The 22614-nt window shown below is 34.2% G+C and overlaps 1 protein-coding gene across 1 annotated transcript; it reads right to left on the reverse strand.

Moving 5' to 3' along the window:
* Nucleotides 1-8129: 8129 nt before the first annotated feature.
* On the reverse strand, nucleotides 8130-22472 carry LOC123684139 (mediator of RNA polymerase II transcription subunit 25). Its single transcript, XM_045623284.1, has 15 exons — nucleotides 22156-22472; nucleotides 21168-21338; nucleotides 20188-20407; nucleotides 19982-20127; nucleotides 19054-19280; nucleotides 17521-17661; nucleotides 17293-17457; nucleotides 15212-15393; nucleotides 14757-14938; nucleotides 14320-14482; nucleotides 13976-14164; nucleotides 11678-11932; nucleotides 9685-9966; nucleotides 9020-9139; nucleotides 8130-8771 (listed from the first exon to the last, which is right to left on the reverse strand). Exons 1-15 carry the CDS (start codon nucleotides 22278-22280, stop codon nucleotides 8622-8624), a joined length of 2718 nt encoding a protein of 905 aa, XP_045479240.1. The 5' UTR covers nucleotides 22281-22472; the 3' UTR covers nucleotides 8130-8621.
* Between the last annotated feature and the right edge of the window lie 142 nt (nucleotides 22473-22614).

The raw sequence follows: 22614 nt of genomic DNA on the forward strand, positions 1-22614 counted from the left end.
AGATTCCTCGGGGCATTTCAAAAAAATCATACAAACATGGGCAAACGTTTCGTTTTCCAGATACAGGGTGTTAAAGTTTTTTTTCATAGCACTTTCCCTTCACAAGATTTTTAACTCAAATTAGGTATAAATATTTCAATTTAAAGCTTTCATCATGTGCTGATTTCGAATGCAAATCTACAGGGTGATATTTTTTCTGGAACAGTAACCGCTTCTTCCCTCCAGAATTATTTTTTGGTAGAAATGAGTAGTTTCGGAAAATGTAAAAAAAAACTTTGGTTTAAAAGTTATGCGGTGATTTTTTTTTAATTTTATCAACTTTAGAATCCATTATTTTTCAATGTACTATCACCCCCAGACACTATCACACAGTACACAAATTTGACTCACTCTGCATATACAGGGTGAGTATTTGACATGTACATATATAGGGTGTTTTTTTTTCGAGGTATATAACTTTAAGTTGGCATAACTGTTCAAGATGGCGACCGATTTAACAGCTCTCAAGTGATTTATTCTCAATTTGGTTTGGTAATTCATCATGAATAGACTCACGCCTGAATAACGCTTGCAAATAGTGCAATTTTATTTCTAAAATAATGGTTCTGTGCGGAATACGTCCATTACCGTTACATCCAGAAAAACTGACTGTTTGGTGCGCTTTATGGGCTGGTGGAATCATTGGTCGGTACTTCTTCAAAAACGATGATGGCCAGAACGTTTCAGTCAATGGTGATCGGTATAGAGCCATGATAACTAACTTTTTCATTCCTGAATTGAACAACCATGATGTCCAGGAGCTGTGGTTCCAACAAGACGGCGCAACATGTCATACAGCTCGTACCACAATCGATTTATTGAAAGACACGTTTGTTCACCGCCTGATTTAACGTTTTGGACCTGTGAATTGGCCTCCAAGATCTTGTGATTTAACACCGCTAGACTACTTTCTGTGGGGCTATGTAAAGTCATTAGTCTATGCGGATAAGCCACAAACCCTTGACCATTTGGAAGACAACATTCGCCGTGTTATTGCCGATATACGTCTACAAATGTTGGAAAAAGTCATCGAAAATTGGACGTCCAGATTGGACTACATCCGAGCCAGTCGTGGCGGTCATATGCCAAAAATCATATTTAAAATGTAATGCCACAAGATTATCCTGCGTGTTTGTGCAAGAAACAGTTATGAAGTTCGAGCGACCGCGAAGTATCATAGGATTGCGCGTAAACGATGTCAACACTGATGGCTCTGCCCAGAACGCAAGAGACATATGAATAATATAGTTTTGAATGATTGACTTCGCTAGTTCGCCCAAAAAGTGTGCTTGACATTTTCTAAATATTAATTGACTTTTCGCATTTTTTTTCTTGATTTTTTAACGCTTTTGAAATACCCGCTTTATTCATCGCTTTGTCTTTTCGCCTACGCCTTTGTTAGTGTTTTTTCTACACCGCTTTAAACCCAGAAAGTTGGAGCTGATAACCCGCACCAAGGGCCCTGTGAAGAGCTGGGATTTGTACCAGAGACCATTTGTTCTTCAACCTGAAGCCCCATTTGGTAAGTCATCATTGTTGACCGCAATTATTATTTGCATTATTATCAAATATTTCGCTGTCGCTCCAACTATCCAACTACAAACGCACGCAGATATACAGTCCATTTTTCTCTCAAACAATACTGAGCTATCGGACGTAACACTGCGGATAAATGAAATTCATGTCAATCGAATAATCCATCGTTGTTTTATTGCAATTTAAAGTTCTATAGCTCTAAAAAAAACACCCTTTAGTTCAACCGAAGATTCCTGAGTACAAATGAAACACTTTTTTTCTTTATTATTTTTTCCGATTCGGCTCGGTTGAAAGTTACAGGCTGTTGAAAATCCATAAAAAAAATTATTTTTAGTTATATTTCGCAAATGGAATGAATGGAATGAATTAAGGCTCAAGTTCTCCTTACTTCACACAAGTGCACTTCACTTTTTTTTAATTACACATAATTTTCTTGTAGATTATACTATTCCATACAACCACAATTTCATTATAACTACTTCCAAAAGTTAAGACATTATTCACCTGGCACCTATTTATGTCTTTATAATAATAACTACTTATGTCGACACCAGAGTAAATCAATTTCATTTAAAAATTATTCAAGGTATTTGTATTTTAATTAAGAAACAAGTGAATCCTAATGAAATTGCACGAATATCGCTAGGAAAAAAATTCCACTATAGATACAATGAGCAGTTCCAGTTTCAAAAGTTGCATCCTTTGTTGTTAGAGAGGGGTTAGTCATCTTGATCGCTAGAAACCACCCAAACAAAAAATGCTGTATCCACCTGAGCGGCCTCTTCTATTCAGAAAAGAAGGTACCCCACCGTCCAACTAATAATTTATGATCGTCAAAATTTTTACCTGTTCACGGAGCACGTCGCAGTCATTCCGCATACCTTTCAATTTTGAAGATCTTTCATGTATTGAGAATCGATCTATTGTTGAGAAATGGTACCTATAGATACTAGCGAAAATTCTTCAAGAAATGTTTTCACTACTGTATTTAAAAAGTACTAAAACTCGGTCAAAGAGACTCTCAATGTTTGTTTTTCTTCCAAATTTTGCTAAGTGCCTTGATTGTAGTCCCCTTCCTAAATAATAGGTGTCCTAAATTAAATACAGTGCTCACTGAGAGCATCTCTAGAACAATGTGGTTTAGAGAAAACATGTTCAAAGGTTCTCGAAACTATTTTTTTCAATAATGAGATATTAGAAATCAGACCATGCATATCTTAAATCGTTTTTGAGTTAAAGGGCATTTCTGTTTCAAATAATTCGCTATACAGGGTGATTCACTGGGATGGCCTAATAGATTATGGAAAACTAACTAAACATAATGTTGAGCTGAAAATTTGTATATTGGGGTTTGAAGCAATGATATTTCTCCCTAAAATATTTTCAGATCTCTACAACTTCCGGTTATACCGGAAACAGACTACTACTTCCTTATTTCAAATGGCACACCCAGTATATTATTGCATCATTAGATAGCTTTTTTGATGGCAATTTCGGCAATATGCCATACCTTGGGTAAAAACTCAACGGTTCATGAGTTATTGGGATTCTTATAAGAAAAATGGTGGCGATGAGGACTCACATTTTTTTGAATATTTCAGCAGAAAATGCTTTTTTCGAAAAAATTTTTTTCTTTTTCGATTCTGCAAATACGTAGTATTATAAGACTGTTTGCGGCTTGGACCAAAAATGTACAGGGTGTTTATAAGAAGATTATAAACTTGGACCAATCATATTCATCAATACTCAAGATTTTCAAATTAGAACCTATATTTTTTATTATTTCAGTCGATTCTACGAACAAAAATAGTGGGGGTTACTTAATCACACCCTATACCTAAAATGAATACTTCAAGAGTTATCAAGGAAAAACTTTAAATGAAGAAAAACCGCTATTTATAACTGTGTGGAGTAGTCTGTGACATCCGAAAAACACAGAAAGAACTAAAATTCGATGTTTCCATATCTAAATTTTACATTTCAAGAATTGTAATGAATTATTCGTAATTGGAAATTGTATTGGTTCATGGATTTCTCAACAATCCCAACGAAAAATCGATTAAAATTCATTAAATGTAAAATTTAGTGATCCAAACATCGAATTTTAGTTTCTTTCTGTGTTTTCCGGTCACAGACAGTTATTCACACAGTTATAAATAGCGGTTTTTCTTCATTTAAAGTTTTTCCTTGATAACTCTCAAAGTATTCATTTTAGGTATAGGGTGGTGATGAAATAATCCCCACTATTTTTGTACGTAGAATCGACTGAAATAATATAGGTTCTAATTTGAAAATCTTGAGTATTGATGAATTAGAGTTGTCCAAGTTCATGATCTTCTTATAAATACCCTGTACATTTTTGGTCCAAGCCGCAAACATTCTTATAATACTACGTATTTGCAGAATCGAAAAAAAAATGTTTTCGTAAAAAGCATTTTCTGCTGAAATATTCAAAAAAATGTGAGTCCTCATCGCCACCATTTTTCTTATAAGAATCCCAATAACTCATGAACCGTTGAGTTTTTATCCAAGGTATGGCATATTGCCGAAATTGCCATCAAAAAAGCTATCTAATGATGCAATAATATACTGGGTGTTCCATTTGAAATAAGGAAGTAGTAGTCTGTTTCCGGTATAACCGGAAGTTGTAGAGATCTGAAAATATTTTAGGGAGAAAGATCATTGCTTCAAACCCCAATATACAAATTTTCAGCTCATTATTATGATTAGTTTTCCATAAACGTCTAATAGGCCATCTCCGTGAATCACCCTGTATCTTGGTTTCTGTTCTGATTTTCGGGTTTGGTTTTTAGCTCAATGGGAAGTTCAATTGCTCTTTAACATATGTTATTTTATTATATGAATATTTGGAGATATTCATCCAGTTCAGAACGGATTTATTTTAAAAAAAATCTGAATATTTACTTCTTACAATAAGAATCTGATTGATCTTGATTAACCAAATGTTAGGTTTCGTAGGTATACATAAGTGAATGAGATTCAGATATCATTTCTTCAAAATGTTTGTATTTTTAGAATTTTGAACCGGGAATGGTCTTGAACAATATTTCAACCTGTTCAACTAATAACTAACTAATAGTCTGGGAGCCAGGTGCAAATTTGGTTGATTATTTCCTCTCGAGAGATACTTGGTGGGATGCATCAGATAATAGTAATAAAAAGCCTCGTGAACATCAGCTACGACTCGTTTGGGGGGGAGAGCGGCGGCAGCCCCCCAAACACGAAGGAAAAAAAATACATTCAGTCATTTCCTCCCAACTGAAAATTTGTCAAATTGTAGCTAACCCAATATCTAGACGAAAAAATACAATCAGCTGGCTATAGCATGGTGGATTATACGTCAGCTGGTGCCTCAAACATGAAAAAAAAAATTATATTTTCAATGACAGCTCTGACAGGGACTCTGATACTGAATCAGAGAGTGGAAGTAACTAAATATTATTGTGCAACATGTGGAGAAAGTCCTTTGCTCGCGAGTGTGGCACTCTCTGATTCATTATCAGAGTAGCTGTCAGAGCTGTCATTGAAAATATAATTTTTTTTCATGTTTGAGGCACCAGCTGACGTATAATCCACCATGCTATAGCCAGCTGATTGTATTTTTTCGTCTAGATATTGGGTTAGCTAAAATTTGACAAATTTTCAGTTGGGAGGAAATAACTGAATGTATTTTTTTTTTCTTCGTGTTTGGGGGGCTGCCACCGCTCTCCCCCCCAGCCAAGTCGTAGCTGACGTTCACGAGGCTTTTTATTACTATTATCTATTTTACTAATTACCGTTGGAGAGGAACTTGGTCATGTATATCTGTTACTGGCTCCCGGATTATAAATATGATTTGCAATAAACACTGATATGATATGACGAATGAAATGAGGTAGAAACTTCAAACTGGAATGATGCGGTTTAGTTCGATAATAAACAGAATAGAATATCCATTTCAAGCTTCGTACAAAATTTTGAGAACCATAGAAAATTCAAGCCGGATATCGAAAAAACGAGGATAGCACACACGTGAAATTTTAAGAACTCATTCATTAATGTGCCATGTGCGCACTTGGAGACGACATATAGGTACCTTTGTACAGTTCTGTGGCCTCCAAGGGTTTAAAAAAAATTGATTTTTGGCGAAAACGGTTCACCAAAATTACGTTTTTCATACACTGTTGTCAAGAGGCTTCCAAGGACTTTCAAATGAAGTATCACTGAACCCTTCTCCCCTATTCAATTTTGAGGGGTTGAAGCGCCCCCTCTTAGGGGGTTGCTCGTTCAAGCCTCAAATAGTCCCTCAAACAAAATCATTCGACGTGTATCGAAAAAAAAATTTCAATCAGTATGAGATAAAAAATATACGGGGTGGCTCGTCTGAGATGGAACACCTTGTATTTCACGTATCACAAGATTCACTTTCAAACAATATGTTTTTATTTATTTTTTAAATGACGACGTACCCCTGGATATGTTTTTGTTATAATCCTGCAAAAAAGTTGCCCACAACTTACAACCAGTGGAGTTATAATTCAATAAGCAAATTTTCAAATAACTGGAACACCATATTTAACACTTGTTGAACTTTTAAAAGGTTTCTAAAGTGATGACACTGTTTTTCTTGATTTGGTCAGGAATCAGGAGAGATATCCGATATATCTACTTATTTCCAATGAATATAGAGAAAAAAAGGATCATGCTAAAATAATAATCTCTTGTGTTACCTAAACGAAACAGAATTAAATTTAGATATTCAGGGAATTTCTTTGTGAAGTAGATTCATTCAATTTCTTGTTCTTTCGCTAAATTTTAGTTGTTTATAAAGTTCAGATTACTCTCTAGTTCCAACAAGAAGAATGTGCTACGTTACATTGCAACTCAAACGATTTGAGTGCCATCTAACGAGCTCTTAAAAAACTACATTCGACGCAAATTCATTCTGGCATTTTTGAGCGCTCGTAGTCTGAATCGATCACTCGGTCCAGTGGCGGCGTTAGGGTGGTCTAGGGAGAGCCCTCACTAGACTAGGAATTTGGGACACTCGATACATACAATAACAGTTCTTTTACCCGATTATTGAACTCTGTCAATGGACTAGTTTTCATTTTTTTGTTAAGGATTAATTCTAAAAATTTAAGTAAAATGAAACAAAAATGTGGAAGAATCATTGAAATATCTCTAGAAATGAAAAAGTTATGGGACTTTGAAGTTGCGCTTGGAAGAATAATTTCAAAGTACGTGTAAGTGTCGTGACGTCACACACTAGACGACTGGTATTCGCAGAGTGCTTACGAATTCATTGGTGTACAATCACTTGTGCCGTTCGTGTCGTGTTTTGTTCGTTACACGGTGGCTGAAATAACTTACTATATACATACATATAAATTACTTTTTTCTCTTTTTACTTTTTACTCCTCACATAAATATGTTTTGCCATTGATAGACTTCAACAACCAGTACTCAACTACAAACTGTTTATGAAACGTTTTTCAAATAAATCATCGTTATAAGTTGAACCATGATGAAGCAAACTCAGAAGTAGATACTCACTTGAAAAGTTTAACTTCTTTTATTTCTGCACTGACATAAGATGGATTTGAAGAAAATAACTCCATCACTGCGAATATATCTATTTTAGGCAAATTGTCACTTTGTCCTTTCACGAAGCCTTCTTCCATTATGGTGACATAAAAACAAAACTCGAGTTAAAACCATTAATATTATGGATTATCCACGGATATTAGGTCTATGGTTAAAACTACACTGTACAACTACAAACGGCGCGAGAGCCTTGGCGCGGCTAAGGGCCATTTGCACCATTTGCCTAAACATTGATTAAAATTTAAACGTCGATTAATTTCTGATTTCTCTTAAGAAATCATACAGTAATCAACGTTTAAATGTTTAATCAATATTTAGGCAAATGGTGCAACTGGCCCTTAGTATTTAAACGTAATTTATGGTGTAGCAATCACAGGCAAGAGCCGTGACGTAACAGACCAAAGACGTTCCGCGCTAAAATACGTAAATTTAAATAATCTATTTCTCAGTCATTTATTGATGGATTTTCAAAATTTTTTCACTGATTTATCAGTTTTGCTCTATATTTTAATTCTATCGTGTCAAATATAGTATTATCAACATCACTAAACTAGTCCATTGACAAATAATGAAAATTTCATCGATTTGATTACAGCAACCAAAATTCGGCCTCAAGTTTTCGACGATTCCTGAACGATCAGTGGCGTCGCCGGCGTCGGAGAAATACAGTATTGAAGGACTTTCGTATTAAAAATTGATCATTTAGTCAGATTGAAATTATACAGTTTCTCTGTATAACAGTGTCGTAAAAAAACTCTTTGGCCAAATGCCTGAAAAGGGTAAAAAAGGCCACAAACTAAAAAAATTAATTCAAATATGAACATTCAACTTGAAATTCATATCAATAAGAGAAATCTACGTTATAAGCAAAAATCTGGTTGATGGAGATGAAAATTTCCCCTGAAATGGAAAAATTGGTGAATGGGATTCTAATCAAATGAAGAAAATTGATTTCTATAATCTTTATTTTCATTGTCAAGATCTTCAAAATGGTAAGACATGAAATTAAAATTCAATAAATTACAAAAACAATTGCCTTATTTTCTAGACACTGTCTTAGAATATTGCCACATAACCATATTTTATGTATATGAATATCAAGAAATACCTTTTGTTATATAAAAACTAGTACATGTTGAAAAAGATTATTCTCACATATTCAGTCCTTAACAATTTGTACAAATAATTATAAAAAAAATAAATAAAAACAGGCACCTACTCGATCAGTTGTTATATATCAGATAATTGTATTAAATTATTATTATAATAATCAATAATTATCATTAATATATTTAATCAATGTTGCTCTATTTTCAATGTTTTATTTGATTTTTATTCACTGAAAATTAGAATAATCTTCCTCTGAACTAATTGTCAACCATTCTGCAATAATATCGACATCTCAATTCCTTACACAGAAATAAAATTATTAAAATAATTTACATAAAATCGAAATTTGGTACATCGTCAAAAGTATTTTGCGCAGACCCTGGATTAGGCATCTGTTGCCCCATTTGGGGGGGCCTTGGTCCACTATTTCCCATCTGTTGTTGAATGCCAATTATTTGCTGTTGTCTATATTGAGGTTGCTAAAATCAATGTTTTTGGTTAGAAGTAAAACTTTCGAAGTATTGAGATGAACAAATATAAAGAATTTGAGAACCAAAATAAAACAAAAGAGATAACACATCACCGACCTAAATAAATTTGCTTGCTGCTGTCGTAAAAAATAATATCATGAAATTCAGAAATTTTCTTCGATTTCAAAGAACAAATAAAATTTCAACAAGTTTTGGATCGGATCTATTGGATTATTATTTAATAAAAAGACACATACCTGTTGTAATAAATGCCTCAACCCAGGATTGTTCGACATAACAGGCCTCATCATCCTCTGTTGATTTTGCTGCTGTGTATTTGCTGCTTGTTGATTAACTTGATTTGCCATTCTTTGTTGCTGAAGGAAAAAATTTTAAACAATAGGTTATAATCATAATTTTGAAAATAATATTTGAACTATAGAATCCACCTCTTAATGCCATAGTTAACAAAATTGGAATTCCAATACTAGAATTAAATTAATTTCAAAGTTACCTGAAACCAGGAAGTAGAAAAATGGAATGAAGAAAGTATAAAATCAATAAAATAATAATTTACTTTACTGAATGCGATAAAATCTTCCAGACTTATCAATTTTGAGGTGTAGATTACGAATCTGAAGTCAACAAACTTTGATCGCCTTTAAAAAAAAAACAACAAATATTCACCAAGGTCACTTCAGGTCACTAAGTTAAATTAGAACCTAACCTAACAGATAATAGGATAGGTTAGGTTAGAAATGATTTTTGATGGTTGTGAATATTTGTTATTTTTTTTTAATATGATCAGAGTTTGTTACCTTCGGATTCGTAATCTACACCACAAAATTATTAAGTCCGAAAAATTTCATCTCGTTCTGAGCAGTATGGGATAAAGTAAATAATTACCAAATTTTCTACTTACATCTAACATTTTGTAATGCATTTCCGTTTGCTGAGCAGCCTGCAACGCCTCTTGCAGCTGTGTTGTCTTCATATGACTGATCCTCTCCAGCTGGCTCTTATACTGTTGTTCCTGCTGTTGAGCGGCTTCCAAAGTTTGTTTGAGTTGATTTATCTTCTCCAGATTGTGCTGTCGTTCGGCCTGTAGCTGATTTTCACATGCTGCTCTCTGGCCCATCAAACCAGGAGACATGCTATTACCCGAACCAGGTTGGGGTGAAGAATTCATTCCTTGTTGAATATTCTTTATAAGAGAAAAATAGGAAAATTATGCAACTGTATTCATAAATAGAGAATATTCATTTTATCTGTTGCTTAACAAGAGAAAGGATGCGCAAAAAAATTAACGCACATTATCGAAATCTCAAATTTATTCTACAACTGAAGGTGTTCTCAATGATAATTATTTTTATCAGAATTATGCATGCATATGTTATCCACTTTCAACGTTTTTCTTCAATACAGATGTTTTTTCCCAGCAGGAATAAAAAAAGATGAGATTATCAGATTTTGAATTTATTGGCTCCATTCTGAAATCAGTTGTTCTCGATCAATTCTAGTGATCAATAGTTTTTCTTTCGTTTGATTTTCTACACTCGATCGCTATGCAACGCGAAACACGCAATTTGACCCAAGAGGAATGTGCCCAAGCGGTAGTTTTGCGAGAAGAAGGGTGGACAAACACAAGAATTGCAGAAAGGTTTGGAGTTTCCCATACAAGTGTGTCCAGAATGTTGCAGCGATTCAGGGAGACAGGTACGAATGTCCGAAGACCAGGACAGGGTAGACCACGGGTAACAACTGCCATTCAAGAACGTTACTTGAGAGTTTCTTCGTTGAGACAACGGTTTGCACCCGCTCGCCTCCTTCAAAATCAGCTGGAGCAAACTCATGGGGTGCAAATTAGCACTCAGACAATAAGAAATCGCCTCAGAGAATATGATTTAAGGCCTCGTGTCGCGGCAAGAGGCCCAGCTCTTACCCCAGCCCATCGAAGGGCGCGTTTGGATTTTGCGAGAGATCATATCCATTGGGAAGAGGCTGATTGGGTAAGAGTTCTCTTCACAGATGAGTCTAGATTCTGCCTCTACCATTGTGATCGACGTTTCCTTGTATACAGACGTCCACATGAAAGATATGCTCAGTGCAATTTCCAGAATACTACTGGTTTCGGGGGAGGATCGATTATGGTATGGGGTGGAAAATCTTTGGCTGCTCGCACAGACCTAGTGGTCGTTGATAATGGAGCTATGAATGCTGATAGGTATATAAGGAACATTCTTGAAGAGCATGTAGTGCCATTTGCCCCATACATTGGTGAAAATTTCATTTTTATGGACGATAATGCCAGGTTGAAGTCTCTCGAATGGAATGGCCAGCAAGAAGTCCAGATCTCAATCCGATTGAGCAGGTTCGGGACAACCTCAATAGAAGGCTGAGAAGTTCAGAAAATCATCCAGCTACTCTTAATGACTTAGGAATCCAACTCAGAGAAATCTGGGAAGGATTAGATCAGAAAATTTTTGATCACTCATTTTGAGTATGAACCGTCGTTGCCGTGCTGTAATTAACGCAAGGGGTGGAAATACCAAGTATTAAATCACTTATCAGCATTCCAGTATTTTGAAAATTGTTTATTTCTCTTCTTTCACATAACATTCGGTGAAATCCTGAATTTTTCTTCCATTTAATGTGTCTTGTTTCGTTCAAAACCTTCCCGAGAGAACATAAAAAATAAGTTATAAAGTCAATGTAAAGTTGACTTTTATTAAAATTGAGATTTTCAGAATGTGCGTTAATTTTTTTGCGCAGTGTATCATTCTGTTTTCAAGACTTTTTTTATTGCACAACTTTGCATAACCTTCATTCATTTATCTGTATGACAGTAATTTCAAGAAGGTAACAGAGATTGGTTCATGGATGTTCACGAAGATTAAACCTTTAAAAGTACTTACAGAAAGTCCAATCCTAGGTTGCATTCCACCACCAGGAACATTTTGTCCTAAAACTCCTTTGAATGAAACGGGCTGACCAGATGACGAAACAACATTCTGAGTGATTTGTCCTCCCCCCATTGCTATTGGGTTTGTTTGTATCATCATCCCTTGGGCAGGTTGGGAAGTAGTGGGGTTTGCGATCATAGGATTGGGAGCTCCTCCCATAGGCAAAGGGCTACCAGTTTGAGGATTAAGGCCCGCTGCCCCAGCACCCTAAGGCAAATATTTAATTTCAACTCTTGGACCATGTAAAACATTGTTTCAATTGCTTCGACATTGCATAACATGCAAATACATACAGGGTGGCCACTTTTTCAATGGGATTGTATTGGTAACTTCTAAACCATAAGAGTTAGAAGGTCGGTCAAATGGAGAAAAAGTTGCATGCATAGAAGCATTATCAAGCAGTTCAAACAATTTTAGATTATCAGGGCCGGTTATTGAGATATCATAAGAAAAGTAAATTCTGTCATTTTGATTTTTCTTTTTTTCCCACTTTATTTCAAATATTATCAAAAAATGTTACAGGAATTTTTTATTCGACAGTAAATTGTTCTCAAGTTGACATAATCAGATTTCGTATCCAACGTTTCGTGCTCTCTAGGCCACCCTCAACCTCATTTTTTTCAATACGGACCTGTATATTTTATGACACTTTTCGAAATAACTGTTAACGCTGAATTCAACGATTTATCATACAATGTCATTAAAAGTTGATTTTCAGGTGATTTTGACCCTTATCCAATTTTCTTAGGGTCGGATCTGTAGTGAATACAATTTATCAAAAACTGCTGTTTAAAATAGTGAAGAGACGCGAATACAATAATTTCAAATTTGAATACCAATCTTTGCAAAACTTATATCGTAATGATATCAAAATAAAGTTCGATTCTGGAACAAATGACAAATCCAACAATAGTGATTTCTCGCGAGAAGATTGAGAATGTATTGGAAGGTATTCAAGAAGACGAAATAAGCAAATGTATAAGAAGTATGGGTTCCAGAACCGTTAAGTGCATTTTACAAAATGGTGGACATTTCGAACACTTACTTCATTCATTTTCATTTACTTTCGAATAATCATTCGATTTTTCCTTCATTAAATGATAATTCGTTTAATTATTATGAATTGAAATATGTAAATAATTATTACTTGTTTCTTGATTTGATTCTGATATGTCCCATTCAGTTCAAGATGAGTAAGTTGATTTTCTCATCGAAATGTATTGCTTGTTGTTAATTAAACTAAAGGTACCGAAATGTAATACAGATCCGACAAAAAGAAATTTGGATAAGGGTCAAAATCACCTGAAAATCAACTTTGAATGACATTGTATGGTATATCGTTGAATTCAGCGTTAAAAGTTATTTCGAAAAGTGTCATAAAATATACAGGTCCGTATTGAAAAAGATGAGGTTGAGGGTGGCCCAGAGAGCACGAAACGTTGGATACGAAATCTGATTACGTCAAATTGAGAACAATTTATCGTCGAATAAAAAATTCCCGTAACATTTTTTGATAATATTTGAAATAAAGTGGGAAAAAAAGAAAAATCAAAATGACAGAATTTACTTTTTTTATGATATCTCAATAACCGGCCCTGATAATCTCGATTTGTTTGAACTGCTTGATAATGCTTCTATGCATGCAACTTTTTCTCCATTTGACCGACCTTCTAACTCTTATGGTTTAAAAGTTACCAATACAATCCCATTGAAAAAGTGGCCACCCTGTATATCAGCATAGTGCCATCTTATAATGTGTATGGTCCATATATCACAGAGAATTTCAGAGTAGTAAGTAGTGGTTTTCAATATTTAAGGTAACCTGCTGTCATTGGTCATCAAAATTTGTCTTTGACAGAATTTTGGAGGTTATAAATGGTTCCTCTCTTTTAATTTGTAAACAACTAAAAGTTCTTAATGGCTCTGAAGGTTATTTGTTTCATAATTAAAATAATAAAGTATTTGAGAGTTAGATGTCATGGAAAATGCTCATAAACAATAATCTGAAAATTAAAATGACAACTGCCAAGAAGAGTAGGCGTGGTTACCGAACCTAACCAGGATAAAAGTATAATTGCTCTGGTGACAGATAACTCACTGAAGTTTGAGGAAATAGTAATCGCATTTTGAGGAATTTAATATACCAACTTACTAACCATAGTAACCAAGGTGATATACGGACCTCACCCAATATAAACTCGTTAATGCATTTAACCTAAGTAATGAATAATAATAATTCAAAAATCTTACCTGAGTTTGTCTCAGAACCTGTTGATTCGACTTCTGGTGCTGGATAACTTTTCGCAGACGATCTACAAAAGCAGTTTGATCATTGGGGATAAAACCCAAATACGCCCTCTTCTCAACCGTATACAGTAGAATAAGAACTTTGATATCACATGCTGGATTTGCAATGCTGGTGAAATGAACACACCCGGCCTGCAGAAAAAATTATTTAAGAATTGTTATATTCGAAGAAAATGTTTTAAAACTCTATTATAATAAAAAAAAATATAGAAGTTATGCCAAGTAAGCATTTAAACCATCTACAACAATTGAAAATTCTTATTGATAAAATGGAAATGTGTACTCACAAATCCAGAACTCATCACTTTAGTGAGAGACTCGAGAGCTTCACATGGCTGCGGGTGAAAGAGAACAGATTTCGAGTTTTTAAGATACGCCCCTCCAATATTTCCAATCAGTTGCTTCGGCATTAACTGCATAATTAATTTACCAGGCCATCCATCCGCTTTACTATAAAAAAAAGTTATTTTTGAAGATTACGCATCACAAATAAGGCTTTGTCTTCTTTTGATAAGAAATAATAGAAAGAAAAATAAATTAACAGTACAGATAACAGTATTACTCAAAGAATAGATGCAAGTTGAAGGATGATAAAACGTAACAAATATTTCCAATTTCAAACAAATTCCCACAACTAGAGAAAAATAAAGGACTTGTTATTTTCATGTAGGGTACATAATTTCTAACGGAATTCATCAATTTATTCCAAAAGAGTTATACTAACAGTTCTGGCTCCCCATCCTTCGAATTAGCAGACACTTGGCACGGCACATGTTTCGTTATTTTCTGTTGTTCTGGGGCATTCTTAGGTTTCTCTATCCATTCCAGGAGACCTTGCCAGATGGTATGTCTTTCTCTGGAAGACTGCATCTGTCCCACCTGCTGTTGTCCAGGCTGACCTGGATTCTGAATATGATTTTTTTTCAATAAATTATAGTATAACTATTTGAATTTTTATTTGTATTTTTGGCAAAAGAAATATTTTTTTTTTCAAAAATAAAATATAATAATTATATATATATATAATCTTTATCCCATTTGTTACCTTTCGGTGTATGGGTTTCATTATCTACATTTTCTATCTTAACAATAACTTAAAATAATTCTAATTTGATTCAATAAACTTCTTCCATTCTGTCCTATATATAATAATTATGAATGTTTTTTCAGTAAAATTACCTGAGCTTGTGAAGTTACTGCAACTTGATTTGGCTGCGAAACCTGAGACGTTACGCCTTGCATGGGATTTTGATTTGGGGCCATGGGATTTTGCATCTGATTAGGAATATTAATACCCACTTTAATGTGTTGCTGTTGCTGCTGTTGTGCCTGTTGCTGGCCCAGTGGTGAATTACTATTAACTGAAAAAACGCAACAGACTTAGAGAAGGGGCATTCACCACAACATCTGCAAATCAATTCAAGAGCCTTTTGTTTTGGAACACGACATGTGAAACTCAAGTGACATACACTACTCACTACACGCTTTAACTTTAATATAGGTTAGTTTTAAAGATATACTGCGCAAAAAAATTAAAGCACATTCTGAAAATTTCAATTTTGATGAAAGTTAACTCTACATTGACTTTATAACTTATTTTTTATGTTCTCTCGGGAAGGTTTTGAACGAAACAAGACACATTAAAGAAAAATTCAGGATTTCACCGAATCTTATGTGAAAGAAGAGAAATAAACAATTTTCAAAATACTGATCTTAAAATGTTCTGATCTAATCCTTCCCAGATTTCTCTGAGTTGGATTCCTAAGTCATTAATAGTAGCTGGATCATTTTCTGAACTTCTCAGCCTTCTATTCAGGTTGTCCCAAACCTGCTCTATTGGATTGAGATCTTGACTTCTTGCAGGCCATTCCATTCGAGAGACTTCAACCTCTTCAAGGTACTCCTGAACGATGCGCGCACGATGGGGTCTGGCATTATCGTCCATAAAAATGAAATTTTCACCAATGTATGGGGCAAATGGCACTACATGCTCTTCAAGAATGTTCCTTATATACCTATCAGCATTCATAGCTCCATTATCAACGACCACTAGGTCTGTGCGAGCAGTCAAAGATTTTCCACCCCATACCATAACCGATCCTCCCTCGAAACCAGTAGTATTCAGGAAATTGCACTGAGCATATCTTTCATGTGGACGTCTGTATACAAGGGAACGTCGATCACAATGGAAGAGGCAGAATCTAGACTCATCTGTGAAGAGAACTCTTTCCCAATCAGCCTCTTCCCAATGGATATGCTCTCTCGCAAAATCCAAACGCGCCCTTCGATGGGCTGGGGTAAGGCCGCGACACGAGGCCTTAAATCATATTCTCTAAGGCGATTTCTTATTGTCTGAGTGCTAATTCGCACCCCATGAGCTTGCTCAAGCTGATTTTGAAGGAGGCGAGCGGTTACAAACCGTTGTCTCAACGAAGAAACTCTCAAGTAACGTTCTTGAATGGCAGTTGTTACCCGTGGTCTGCCCTGTCCTGGTCTTCGGACATTCATACCTGTCTCCCTGAATCGCTGCAACATCCTGGACACACTCGTATGGGAAACTCCAAACCTTTCTGCAATTCTTGTGTATGTCCTCCCTTCTTCTCGCAAAACTATCGCTTGGGCACATTCCTCTTGGGTCGAATTGCGTGTTTCGCGTTGCATAGCGATCGAGTGTAGAAAATCAAACGAAAGAAAAACTATTGATCACTAGAATTGATCGAGAACAACTGATTTCAGAATGGAGCCAATACATTTAAAATCTGATAATCTCATCTTTTTTTATTCCTGCTGGGAAAAAACATCTGTATTGAAGAAAAACGTTGAAAGTGGATAACATATGCATGCATAATTCTGATAAAAATAATTATCATTGGAAACACCTTCAGTTCTAGAATAAATTTGAGATTTCCATAATGTGCATTAATTTTTTTGCGCAGTGTAGGTTAGTTCAAAAAATAGTTGTATTGAATAGATTTCAGGGGTCTCATCGGATATATTCCACCTACCGTTGAATTAAATTAATAAATAATATATCAATTGACTAATAAATTTTGCCTGAATGTATTGTCTTATACAGGGTGTGACATATTAGGAAAATAATAATGTACCTGTAGATAGACAACATTGTGGAGGCTTAGAAAAATGTTTTTATGAAATGAAATAATTTCTCAGAAACTGGTTATAGATTCTTCTCATCATTAATAATATTATATCCTTATTTATCTTATTCAATATTTTTCAAGTTAATTTTTGCCACTCACTCTGTATGTATCCACTGTTTGATGGCATAGAAGACGGTGGAGTATTAAGTTGAGTTAAAAGTGCACTATTTTGCGCCTGTTGGTTCGATGGATTGGTTGCCATATATGGTCTTTGAGGACCTGCTTGCGGAGGCATACCCCATCTTGGTCTTTGGGCGTTTATTCCTGCGAGATAAAAAAATTATCATATAATATATATATTTCATCACATCACATCGCTATTAATACCTTGACCATGAGGGTTATAACCTGAGTTTCCTGTTATGACGTTCGGTACCATTCCAGGCATCATTGGACCTCTAGTGTTTACTATACCAACCATACCTGGAGGAACGAGAGATTGGGAATGTTGAGGCAGAGAAGTCAATCCTGGAAACAAATATAATCATCAAGATATTTGAGGGAACTATTAGAAAAATATCACGGAATAGTAGAAGAAGAAATTTGGATAAGGATCAAAATCACCTGATAATCAACTTTGAATGACATTGTATGATATATTGTTGAATTCAGCGTTAAAAGTTATTTAGAAAAGTGTCATGAAATATACATGTCCGTATTGAAAAAAATGAGGTTGAGGGTGGCCCAGAGAGCACGAAACGTTGGATACGAAATCTGATTACGTCAAATTGAGAACAATTTACTGTCGAATAAAAAATTCCTGTAACATTTTTTGATAATATTTGAAATAAAGTGGGAAAAAAAGAAAAAGCAAAATGACAGAATTTACTTTTTTTATGATATCTCAATAACCGGCCCTGATAATCTCGATTTGTTTGAACTGCTTGATAATGCTTCTATGCATGCAACTTTTTCTCCATTTGCTCGACCTTCTAACCCTTATGGTTTAAAAGTTACCAATACAATCCCATTGAAAAAGTGGCCACCCTGTATATTGTGGGATATAAGCTACAACAGAATACAATACAGAATCATATACTTGAAACAAGAAAAAATCTTGAGTTATCAAGGAGAAATTTGAAATGAGGAAAAACTACAATTCTAACTGAGTTAAAGTAGTCTGTGACTTTCGGAAAATACAGAAAGAAACTAAAATTCGGTGCTTCGATAACAAAATTTCACATTTTATGAAATGTAATTAATTGTTCTTTAGGATTCTTGAGAATCGAAAGACCATTAAAAAATTTTTGGAAAAAACCTTTTTCTGCTGAAATATTCAATACGTTCTCGTCACCATAATTTTTTTCATAAAAATCCCATTAACTCATGAACCTTTGAGTTTTGGCACAAGTTATGGCATATCGCTGAAATTGTCATAAAATAAGCTATCTACTGATGTAATAATATACTATGTGTACCATTTGAAATGAGAAAGTAGTAGTCTGTTTCCGGTTTAACCGGAAGTTCTAGAGATCTGAAAATATTTTAGAGAGAAAGATCCTTGTCTCAAATTCCAACATGAAAATTTTCAGCACAAAATTATGATTAGATTTCCATAAACGTCTAAAAGGCCATTGCAGTGAATCATTCTGTATATTTCATCATTTCTTGAAATAACTAAACTAATAAAAAATTATTGAAAACGAATATTGACATGCAGGATAAAACTAATAGCGTATTCGACTGGCTGCACCAGTGCGAATTAATTAAAATTTTTGTCGAGATAAAGACATAAGTAGCTCGAATTAATTTGCACTAGAGCAGTCAGGCGAATAGGCTACAATTAAAAACTCCAGGATGTCAGAATTCGTATTTTGTACACTTTTGACACAAATTATAATAATTCACAAAGATGTTTACCAGCATTTGGAGGCCTGTACACAGGAGTCTGCCCAACTCCAGGCTGGACAACAGGATTTGAATTTGCCCCAAGTAGATTTTGGGTAGTTTGACTACCTCCTTGTATAGGGCTATCGTTGCCAGCTAGTGGACTTGGTAAAGATGTCATAGGTAATGTTGCACTCGACAATTGATTTTGTTGAGGAGTTACACTACCAGGTGGTGGGCTTATTGGCCTCTCTTTCAAACTAAAAATATTGATAAATATTCAGATATTCATAAAATCTGGAAATGAATATCCTATAATAGTTATTTATGCAACAAGTGCAAAAAGTGAATGTTTATTGCACTCGAAGTGAAATTGTCCGACGAGGCCGTTAGGCCGAGTTGTACAACACGTCGAGTGCAATAAACAATTTTTGCACGAGTTCCATACAACATTTTTTCTACGTTCATACAAAAAGGAAAAAATTAGTTATTGAGGTGCGGCACTAGGTGTAGGAAAATGAAAAGCGCAACTTGAATACTTTATTATTAATATCGATTTGCATTGAAACAGGAACTAATACGTTACGAACAATTTAACTCAAACTTTATTTTTACCCTCAATGTTGAAAGTGAATGAACAATTGGTGCAATTTTCAATATGAATATTTCGTAGTGAAGTACTTTTTAAATCCACTTCTTGATTTGTTACTGCTGTAAACGTACTAGTACTTAGTAACTGTACATCGTTATTTCCTTCAGGCTGAAATATTTGTTTGTCATAATGACAGCACGTTGAAATAGAATGACAGATGAGTGCAATAAAGAACTTCTTTCTCCACTAAATATAGTTCAATAAAGTTTTGCTTTTTGCATGAATGTAGAAAAAAATATTCATTTGGATGGTGAAATTTGAAGGGTTAGACAAAATTTGTAAATCATAAAATAATTCATAATTTCTCACCTGAAACCCTTAAGTAGTACCAAGTGCCTAACATCTTTAGCATAATTCTTACTTTGAGATGTTGATAAATCTCCCCCAGCCTTTTCAAACAACTTATAAAGTGAAGGAATTTTTCGAGGAGAAATAATGGATAGATTTATGTTATTCTAAAAAGTTATTGTATCACTCAGATGTACGTAAAAAAATAAAAGAAGATATGTAAATACTTCCAAGAGGATAGCAGCCAACTGTTCTGCAGTTTTTCCAGCATAAGACTGAGTTTCCATCACTGGCATAAGGTAAGGAGGTGAATTACATATCAATAAACAATGTTTTTGAACATTAACTGCAGCATCTCTTTTTGTTTGAAGCTCTTCAAAGCACTGAAGTGCTGTTGCAAGGCCTTCAGCAATATTTGCATGAGATTCTCCTTTTCCTCCATACAATCTTAATGGAATAAATAAAGATTATAATCAGCAACACAAATAAAACAACTGTTAACAATGAAAAATTACTTTAATTATTTCAAAAGTATAAATTTCAACGAAATTACCACATTGTACAGAATAAATTTTCATCATTACTTAGAAAAACTATTTTATTCTGAAATTAGGTACTTAATCTATACATGTTATAATTATATTTGAACTTGATTGAATAATACATAAAAACAGTAAAACTTCTTTAAGACACTTTCCCACATAATATTCTCTTTTTCAGCCCCCTTAGAATTTTCCTATGCTAATACAGTTAAAATATACAGTCTCCTTTGTTGGATAAGACTCTCTTTTTTTTGCTGCATACGAATTTTCAGATGAGATAGATACCATTGACAGTATAGCAATAGAAACAGAAAATTCTCTAAAATTTTCCTGATTACACGACAGTGCCTTGTAACTAGCAAAACTTGCCCGCATTATTGATGACATGATCGCTGACGATCATTCACCAAAACCTACCGTTTCTGCTAGCTTGCAAAACGTGAGCAAGCCCAGAAAAATTATTTCCACCCTGAAAAATGCAGGGAACATTTTATGTGACATTAACAAAACTGACAACTTTCTTTTCACTCATGCTTCCAAGAATCTTTTTTTTTTCAAGCATTTCGAGATTTCTTTTACTTTCATGGGTAAGACGCTTTTTTGACCCGGTCCCTTGAAGAGTGTCTTAATGGAGTTTTACTGTATCTACTTCATTAAATACTCACTCTAATCTGTCTATTGCTGAAACAACTTTTCCTGGACTAGTGAAAGGACCAATAGTATCTGTACACAGACGTGGAAGACAATCAGCTGCTTGATACAGTACAATGCCATAAAAAGAGTTCAAACTCTCAGATAAGTAATTATTTTCATCAAGATTCCCTTGGCCAAAATATCTGTAAAACAAAAATAATAGTATGTAATGAATTGTATAAAAGATATGTTTATTCATAGGGTTGAAAAAATTATCTCAGACATGTAATTTTCTTCGAAAGAGCAAGGTTACACTGATTAAATTTCAGTACCTCAAACCCTTCAGATATCTGTTCATAAGATCATCATTGATAAAACATATTCTAAGCAGTCCAGAGAAAATTAACATATATAAATTTCAAAGGTAAGACTTAAAGTTGAACAAACAATAATATGCATTGGTACAATCTCAGCTTTCCTATAGAATAGGAAGAAAATGGAGTGAATACAACATAAATAACGAAAATTTCCGATTGAGAGAAGTACCACCAATAACGATGATAATGCAAATAACTGATAAATGCATAACTGGTGAAGATAACAATTTACAAAAAAATACCCTACAAAGACAATACCCACCGAATTGAGATTAATTTCAAAATGGAGAACATTAATCTCAGATTATTTGGAATTTATTATTACTTATTCTATTAGAATTCATTCAATTATATTATAACATATATTGTTTATTTATATTATTACACATTTTCAAATATAGGGAATACAATGGCCTCTAATCAAATTTGTTTGATGGTGCGGAGAAGGAAAAAAATTAATTAACAGCCGCTGTACACAGTTATGAAGTCTTGAGGGAGAGAATAACTCTCAATTTTTTTTAGCGTTGTATGTATTTATATAGCTGCAATGAACTATTCAATAAACTAATCATTATCACTATAAAACTTTCAAAGTTTCTAACATTCAACATAAAGAAAAATGAAATGGTCAGGAAAAACTTACTCCAAAGCGGGAATAATGTAATTAGTTTTCAAATCATTTATATATGCTCCATTTACAGCTGTAGATTCAATAACAAATATAACATCAGCTTGCAAATTATGATCTGCTCCACCACAAACAACCATTATGAAATGTTCAAGTCAATTGCGCATTATTATTTAAAATACAATTACTGTAACATGTTCAAGACTCAACAAGAAAAAATTGGACTTATTTGAATGAAAACAAAACAACCTAATAGTTATAATAGGGGGTTAAAATTTAAAAGAATTATCAATTTCAGTGTCAGCCTCCTCGAAGTTTCATTTGAAGTCACAGAATTTTTTTGAAAATAAAGCCACGCTTGTAAAATTTCAAATAGCCACAGAATAATAATTGAAGTCATCTCAATTATTTCTACACGGAATATATTACCAAAAATGAATGCATCTAATTCTTCTATTCGTGAAAACCTCAAAA

This window comes from Harmonia axyridis, chromosome 7 (assembly GCF_914767665.1).
Source record: "Harmonia axyridis chromosome 7, icHarAxyr1.1, whole genome shotgun sequence".
Taxonomy (NCBI): domain Eukaryota; kingdom Metazoa; phylum Arthropoda; class Insecta; order Coleoptera; family Coccinellidae; genus Harmonia; species Harmonia axyridis.